The 9019-nt window shown below is 33.6% G+C and overlaps 1 protein-coding gene across 5 annotated transcripts; it reads right to left on the reverse strand.

The window, feature by feature from the left end:
• Window positions 1-291: 291 nt before the first annotated feature.
• On the reverse strand, window positions 292-5961 carry LOC103490502 (putative E3 ubiquitin-protein ligase RING1b). Of its 5 annotated transcripts, XM_008450039.3 has the most exons (11): window positions 5553-5659; window positions 5374-5416; window positions 4237-4277; window positions 3608-3666; window positions 2866-3026; window positions 2594-2714; window positions 2454-2495; window positions 1379-1918; window positions 1054-1161; window positions 713-937; window positions 292-597 (listed from the first exon to the last, which is right to left on the reverse strand). In XM_008450039.3, exons 4-11 carry the CDS (start codon window positions 3629-3631, stop codon window positions 565-567), a joined length of 1254 nt encoding a protein of 417 aa, XP_008448261.2. In that variant the 5' UTR covers window positions 3632-3666; window positions 4237-4277; window positions 5374-5416; window positions 5553-5659; the 3' UTR covers window positions 292-564. The 5 variants fall into 5 exon arrangements, with proteins under 5 accessions (XP_008448261.2, XP_008448258.2, XP_008448257.2 ...); XM_008450036.3 differs by lacking the exon at window positions 4237-4277 and having other exon boundaries at window positions 713-934; window positions 2866-2947; window positions 5553-5961; XM_008450035.3 differs by lacking the exon at window positions 4237-4277 and having other exon boundaries at window positions 2866-2947; window positions 5553-5961.
• Window positions 5962-9019: the final 3058 nt, after the last annotated feature.

Here is a 9019-nt window from a genome sequence, read left to right on the forward strand (position 1 = left end):
CGATGCTTTAGAGGTTATTCATCTCCTCAACGGAGATGAGTTTTGTTTCTGAATGTATCTTTGGGTCACATCTCTAGAGTGGAGAATAAATCTGCCTATATTATTGCAACTTTGGCATCCTCTTGTAGTTCTTTGATTTTGAAAGCATAGCATTTTCTCCTTTATCCTTGATGGGATTTCTAGAGAGCAGCTGATTCTAATGGCATCCTCCTAGAGAGTAGCTGATTCTGTTTCCCCCTTAGGAAGGGAACTACTAGGGATATAGGAGTTTTGACTCCCTGGAAAAGGTAGTTCCTGGGCAGGTACAATTTGACTTTATGAATTTCACTCAATGAGAATCGAACCTTGGACACCGCCAAGATATTGTACAACAACCAGAATTAAAAAAATGTAGCTACTGTTATGCTGTAATAAAAAGAAACCTTCAGGATTCATATTTACAAGTTCCCTCATATTGTATCAGCAGGTATACTAAAAATGTTCCTATCACTAAAAGCAAAAAGGTATGGAAAATTGAATAACAAGTTAAAATAAGATATGCGTATAGATATTAGGTGTTACTTGTTAACTCTGCCCCCTCCGACGATATCCTAGAATCTGGGAACATGTAAAGAATGATGAGATAAGTGAACCAACAAATCAACTTTTAAAATTAAGTTCCAACAATTAATTTCCAAGAAATTAACTAAAATCATTCTTATTGTGTACTCACCAAGTGGTCCCTACTATAGGTGCAATCTGATTGAAGTCCTGCCAAATTTTTTTCACCTTCCAAACTTTGTAGCTCATACTTGAATGGATCAAAAACAAGAGACATGCCATCAATTGAGATTGAAGCACTTCGGGTTGATTGCTCATTACTAGTCCTAGGGCGACCTTTCAGTGACAGTATTTCAACATCATCAGCTTGCAGAGATGTCTTCCGCGAGACATACTGCTTTCGATGGAATAAGAAAAGATAACGTGATAGTTGTTAGTCAAATGGAAAATTCACTGAGCAAAAGAAGAAAGAAAAAGTCCCATTGGCGAGTAAGGTCATTAAAAGTCACTTACTTCACACAAGTGTTTGACAGTCAAACTTGGACGGCAGTGGAGATGTGGCTGCTGCAAACTTGGAGTGCTTTCTTTATCCACTGAAATAAGAAGGAGATGGACATCCAACTGCAATAAAGAATAATTTTTGATAAAGAAGATGATGGTTGTGAACCAGGAGGGATGGGAATAATTGGCACACAACAAGTGGTTGAGTTATCCAAATAGCAGCTAGGAACAAAGAACTTGAACTGCTTTGCTTACAAACCAAACCCAGTAAAATATCAAAGTGGGATATGAATTATGACTACGAGAGATACTGACTTACAACAACATTGTTCCATACCTCATTGTTATTTTCTTCTAGGCCTCGCAGATATTTGACTAGTTTCATTAAACGACTACTTCTAGAACTTTTATTGCCGGACCCACCAGCACTACCATGCCTGGAGTTACTACGTACACCACCACGTCCCCAACCAAGCATTTCAGTGTTCAAGACAAGACCTGGAGAAACTGTTCGATTCTCTCTGCTCATATCTAAATCACTTTCAGCACATCCATCTCCACTATCTATGTTGGCTATTGATGAAGAAGGCTGAGAAGAACGAAGGGTAGGATGTCTCTTCTTCCTCCTTTGCCTAACTTCTGTAAATCTTTCATCAGCTGAAGATGAATCTTTGCCCTCATTGATATCATCATCATCTTCATTATCTTCATATCCCGATACTTCCTCTCCTCGGCCATTTTGTCTCCTTAAATGAACGTTCCTATGATTGCGACGTGATCTTGTTAGAATCACACCAGCTGTATCCTTTCCCAACATGCGTTTCTTACTTAGTGCTTCTGATTGTCTTTGAAAGATCTGAGCAATTGATTCCTGAATCTGTACTAAACAAGAGGACATGAAATCACACAAGCTTGGACAAAAAGAATTCTTTTTTTCTTCTCAAAATAAATGCCCTGTAATTCATATATACTATTAGAATCTTGCCATATCATTTTTTTGAGAGGAAACAAAAAATTTCATTGATATTTGAAATATGGCAAAAGAAAGGGCACGAGAGCCTGAAAACGGAGTTACAAAAAGGATATCAGAATCAGCACATCACAATGGTTCACAGAACAAGCTACGTTTTAGGATTACTATAAACTAATGTTGTGAAAGGCTCAACTAAATGAGAGTACGATATTCCATGACAAAATTTGTTACTTGTTAGTATCAGAATAGAAATTGTCCACCAAAGCACGCAAACAGTACTATGACCTTCTGTTGTCCAAGTCCTCCATACTTGTAAAATTTAAATGTTGTTCAGAAGTTAGGAAAAGAAGTGTACCCATGAAAATAAAATCTCAAATTCAGCGTAAAGTCTTATAATACATTGCAAGCATACAATATCTAGCCTAGCAAAGAACTTGACCTGTTTATTACGGTTCCTGTCTTCTTCATGAAATGTTAATTCCTGAGACAAAATTAAGAACAGGAGTGCTTCCTTTAGGGGGGATAAAAAGGGAAAAAATAGTTCTTTCTTAATTAAATAAATAAATAAGTGCAAAACACCTCCTCCTCATATTTATCAATATCTGGATATAGGGCGGCAATCAGTGCATCATAATTTGGATCATCTCTCAAAGAACGTCTACTGGCACAATGTGTACGACAAGCTGGACATTCATTGTTCCTAGAATCGCAAACATAGTTACAAAAATAAGTTCAATAGCCATATAACTTGTTCTAGTTCACCATGATAGACTGAACAATAAAGCAACCATATAAGACAAAAGTACATTCAAGAAGTATAGTATAGAAACGACAAGGACTTATTCATATACCCCAGCCGCATTGACTTGTCAATGCATTCTCTACAGAACCGGTGCAAGCATTCCATTACAGTTCGTGTTTTCTTAATAATCCCTGTCAAGATCAACAAGGTTGCTAGTTTCTTTACTTGATTGATCAGAAATGCAGGGAGACAAGCTACAGAGTGATGTACCTCAAAAATCAAATAGCACGAAGTTATGGAACCGAAGGAGTGGTTCATTTAAGATTTACAACAAATGCTGATATCCAAATCTTAAGTCATAAAACTTACGCCACTAATTAATCAATTATCATGTATTTCTTTACTCTGTTTCCATTTCCCTGCCTTCTTTATTTTAAAATTAAATTAAAAAAATAAAAAGATAAAGCCAACTGTCAATCAGAAGAAACAGATTTGACCAAGAGATTACAAGGAGGTGTCTCCAATAGTTCAGAATCAAGATTAATGACTATCATCCCCCAAAAAAGAAAAAACAAAATCAAGATTCAAGATCGATGTGCAATTAATATTTAAAAACAAGAAAAAGAATGGTAAAAGCGCACAGAGAGGATTACAATGGCCAAACTTCAGAAATTTTGTTAGAAAAGTATCGAACTGTTAACGTTAAGATTTTTCTGCTTCTTTCTAGCTGAAATTGTGTGACCTTAACTACAGCTTTCTATTTCCCCATTGACGTTTTCTGAAGAGCTAACTTTCTCGTTTTTTATGTTAAAAGAACATATGTTTATCTGCAACATTTGACACAAACATACCAAGACAAATTGGGCACTGAACATCTTTCCGAATGCCTAACAGCTCCACAAAAATAAATCTGCACCACAAGTACGTAGGATTAGAACTTCAATAAATTTCAGTTGTTACAAGTTTCATGCAGACAACTTCCATTATTACATTGTTGATAAGCTCTCGTTAGGATGAGTATATTTGTCTACCTATCAGCAGTGTTGGGGAAGGAAATTGATCGATCAAGTAAAATCCTCAATTTCTAGTAAGAATGAGAGCTTAATTTCTATAGGATAAGAGTACACACATAGGTGATACACAAATGATACCAGATGTCAGGAAAAAGTTCACACCAAAATGGATCCCTATTTCTCATTGAGAATATGAAAAATACAAAAAAATGCTAGCCAATAGAAGTTGTGAATAGGGTACACCATTTAGATGTAGATCTGGTAAATGGTAATATGGTAATATGGTGAACTAGCATCTGATCTCTTAAAAGTAACAAATTGAAATTCTAAGGGTCTTTTCAACCTTAATCACTTATTCTGATGGAAGAATCGGCTTTCTTGATGGATAATTAGCACCAAAGAAAGGACAAAACCCAAATAATATGAATATTTGTTAAATAAGTGTCTTGCCCTCGCAGAGAAAGTACCAGTTTAGCCTAAAACTTTGAAGCAGCTTCCTCCAGCAATTCTGAATTAAGAAAGCAGCGCAGAAACAGGTTATTTAAGTTTGCTCGTTGCATTTTTGAAGGATGCAGCAAGAGAAAAGTATACTCTAGAAAGCCTCTTCGACACTTTATCAGCCTTACTAACACCTCCTAGAACCAACATCCACATGAAAAATACAATTTAGGGCATTTCTTACTCTAAATCATTCTGATAAGTTTGTCAACCAAACTCAAGCCATTTACAAGCAATCTGATATCTATCCTATACCAAATGAAAGAATTGTTTTCCATGAAACAATATGCATCTTTCCAATCTCCTCAAGCACAGAGATGATATATTCTTTCCCCTCTACGAAAGTTAATGCTAAAAGGTTTGAGAATGAAAATCTGACTGTCCACGAAATGAGGGTCCTGGTGATCATGTGAAATAACATAAATGTCAATTTCTTTTTGTGCTCCAGATCTGATTGAAGTATGAGACACCCACGTAAGTTATATGATCTAACACTACAAAGAAAAGGGTCCTAAGTTTCTAACAGGATTGGAAGTAAAATTGCCTTCTGAAGTTCTACTATATGATGAAAACTGGTTATTGCAAAAGTTAACGAAAAGCTCCGGAAACAACATTACAAATGCAAACAAACATTTAGTACGGTTGCATATGAATGCCACAGGTAGAATAGCGTAAACTATCAAACACCATACACTTGCCAATTTACAGGAACCGCGCTCATTCCAACTCAATGGATCGGACTGTAGATACATCTTAAATTGGAACCTTTAACCAAATCTCGCAGTCCATCACAAGATACGAAATTCTGAAAATTATGAAAGAGGAGCGATCGAGATGCATTAACTAGACCCGGATCCCAACATGCAGCTACTTACCGGTCATAAAGTCAAGCGCGCCGTTTTACGGCAATGCCGAAATGAATAGCAGAGCTTAGCAGCCGTATTTATCAACTCACATTCTTTTCTATAACTATGAAGGGAGAGCATTAAGAGAAAAAAAAATGGTCGTGGAAAACCAGCATAATCCAGCTCCCAAAGAACAATAAAACACTAAGGAAATGACAATCGTGGAGTGAAAAAGAAGTAGAAGGATTTAGGAGAAAGTACTCCGGTTTCTCTTCAGAGCTAGAGGATTGGCTTCCTTCGGAATCTGAAAAACACACGGAACAGCTTCAGCAAACGGTACACAAAGGAAGAACCATAACAAGAAGCAGAATTGGAACAAAAACAAAGAAGCAGAAGAAATCGAAGAAGAAAGGAAAAAGGAATAGACGTAACAACGTAACCTCTATCTCCGGTCGCTTCTTCCAATTGCTGCCGTTGCTTTTCTTCCTCACCTTCATCTTCTTCACGCCCTTCATCTCCTCGTTGTCCTTCCTTGAGCTGTTCCTCCCGTTGCTCCTCCTCCTCCTCTTCTTCTTCTATTTCAGTATTGGTCTCACGTTCGGTTCGAGATTGCTTCGCATCTTGATGGCTGAATTGTTGGTCTCTGGGGTCTTCTCCATGAACACTGTCGGACCAAGAACGTTTATGGGCAGGCATTGGCAAACGTTACAAATAAAGAAGGATTTCGTATTTGGCGATGGAGCTAAGGAAACAGAGAAGAAGAAGGAAGAAGAAGGAAGAAGAAGAAAAAGAGGAGAACGAACAGGGAAGAAGAAGAAGAGGATGGGAGATTTTCGCTTGCAAATTTATTCTTTTGTTATTATTATTATTATTTTATATCCCTTAATTTGCCTTTATTATATTATCTTTTTTTCTGATTAGCTTAAAAATTATATAAATTCTTTTTTAAAAAAATGTAATTATTAAATTGTTTATAAGAGAAGATCGGAATCAAATGTGTTTGGGCAAAGAAAAATAGAACATATTGCCGCAGTGAACGGCCGACTGTTACTTGGGGTATTTTCGTCAATTTTGTTCTCAGTTAGCCTTATTGATATGAATTAACATAATAACTGAAAATGCCTCTTTATAATTAAGTTAAACTAAAGTTTCTCTTTTTATATATAAAAACAAATTAGGTTAAACCATCAAATTTATTTTACCACGGTCTCTAACAATGTTTAATATTCAATTTGTTTTGGTCCAATATTTTAAAAGGTTGGTTAATAACTATGAGGATGGAGAATTAAATTTTCCATTAGGATAGAAATTTTTGTTAAGTGTATTGTTGAACTAACATTACTTTGAATTAATGTTAATGAAATTTTTTGCAAAAAATTTCATTAACATTAATTAAATTAGCAAAAAAAAAATTAAATTAGGTCTATTGTCACTTGAATTTTTAAATTATAAAAATAGCTCATCCTAAAATAGCTATTGGGCTTGAAGTATAAAGTCGAAAATACTTCTCGTTTCTACAGTTTGATTATTATGTAATTGCTATCTGATTGTCATCTAATTACCGTTTAACATTTTTTTTTTAATTTTAGTTAGCCTTCTAAGATATTCATTTGATTACCTTTTGATTATCATTTGATTAGCTTTTATCGTTTTTTTTTTCAATTTTAGTTGGTTTTTTGAGGTAGTCATTTGATAAACTTCTGAATGTCATCTAATTACATTCTATTTAATATTTAATTAGTATTTTGAGATAGTCATTTGATTACCTTTGTATTGTCATTTGATTACTTTCTTTGTCACCATAATTTTTTATATTGTTTGATTGCCTTCTGACAGTCATCTGAGTTCAATTATTGTAATGTTATCTGATTGTTATTTGATTGGTATGTAATTGTTATTTAATTAATACTTCATATTGATCGTTATTTTGATTGCCAATAATAGTTGTTTGATTACTCTATGATATTATTATTCACATTGTTACAAAAGTATGTCAGTTTACTAATATATGAAAGATAAACATATTATACCATTGAAGCCATAACAAAATCAACATAAAAACCAAAACAAAATCAATATAACAAAACTTATTTGAATTCCAATAATCTCAAAATAATCATATGTTAGTCACATAATAATCCCATAACAATCAAATGGGTAATAAAAGATAGCAATAAGATAACAATGCAAACTAATTAAGTCACAATACTCAATCTGAAACAAAAATATGAACTACAAAAATCAAACAAAAATCTTCTAGCATCCTCAATCCTCCCATTTTGAACATACAACGACAACAACCCATTCCACGAAATTTCATTCTTAACCAACATTTGATCAAATATTTTCCTAGCCTCTTCTATAACTCATTTTGAGCAAACCGAGATAACGGAACATTCCAAGAAACAACATTCTTCTCAAGCATCTAATTAAACAATTCCTCACCAAGACATAAACAAACATGCATGCTAATATTGTCGAACAACTTCGGACCCTATCAAAAAGAATATCATAAGATGATATTGTACAAGTGTAACATCCAAAATTGTCAGTAACTTTAAATCAATTATCTCGAACTAATGAGTTTTAGTTTTCCTTTTGTTCTGGCGATGGAGTCAAAATTGAGTTAATTTGAGAGATAATTCGTTAAAGATCTTATAAAGCAAAAAAAATTGAATTTGAAATTAAAGAAAGAAAAAGGGAAGAAAATCAAATTTTTTTCACACACGGTCTTAGAAGCTCCTTTGCAAGACTATAATCAGATAGAAATTAAATAAGAATCACATGTAAATAAAATAGCAATCAATTGAAATCAAATAAATATGAACTAGTTATTAAAAAAAGTAATTTGCAATTCAAAAATAGACTTAAACTAGTTGAGATATGATTATATTGGGATATTCAATTAAGTTCGTTCTCTCTATACAGTTCTCACTATATAACATTTACTTGTAGAATTGTCCATTTTTCCATGTTACACTAATTTTTTTAAAATAGCTCTTAAAATAATGTTTGATGAAATAATTAATTTAAGACTAAAAACATCTTTCAAAAGGAAAATCTAAAATTTTCATATGTTTGCTGCTATAAGTAAAAAGAAACCATGTTATCATGATTCCTCTCTCTTTAAAGCATATTGCAATTTTTGACGACTGTTTGGATTTGTCCTACTTTCAGAAACTCTAAGTTGCTCACAAAATAGTGAGTTTTCTCCTTCCATTTTTCTTGAAAACATGCAATCGTCAACTACACTCAAGTTGTTATTGTCGCTGTGAACAACACTTGAAACTAATTAAGTACTACAAAATTTATGCTATTGTTCCTTTGACACCTCCATTGTGTTCGATCTCAATACTCCACCTCCCAATCTTCTTAATTTTAGAGAGATCCCCATCTTCTTAATTTTAAAGAGAGAGGGTGAGCTTACGGGTAGTGACAACCATCGTACAATGTTGTTGGCGATCGATAGATAAGCAACGGGACATTTAACAATTCAAGGATTGGAATGCATCGAGTGCAAGAGGAACAACTTTGAATGAGGTTTAGTGTAAAGATTAAGCATGTGTTGGGGGATTTATATTCAAGGATAAAATGGAAATACAAAAATAATTAAAAAGAAAGTTTCAACTTTTGCTACTTTTGCAGAATTTAAAGAATCCAAGCTATATATTATATTTTCATAATAAGTTTTGTCATCCATTATAATTTTCCATGATTTAATGACATAATTTTAAGTACATAGGCTAATATATTAATGAGAGTATAGTTTTAAATAAAAACAAGTTAAAAGACAAATATTTACCAAAGAAGATTTTAGTTAGTAAAGTTACATGGGAAGAAAAAAAAAAATGTTCTTTTAAGAGTTTAAGAATTAAAATTCTTTTGAAAGCCTTACTAATTAAAATGT

The sequence above is a fragment of the Cucumis melo genome, chromosome 11 (assembly GCF_025177605.1).
Source record: "Cucumis melo cultivar AY chromosome 11, USDA_Cmelo_AY_1.0, whole genome shotgun sequence".
Taxonomy (NCBI): Eukaryota; Viridiplantae; Streptophyta; class Magnoliopsida; order Cucurbitales; family Cucurbitaceae; genus Cucumis; species Cucumis melo.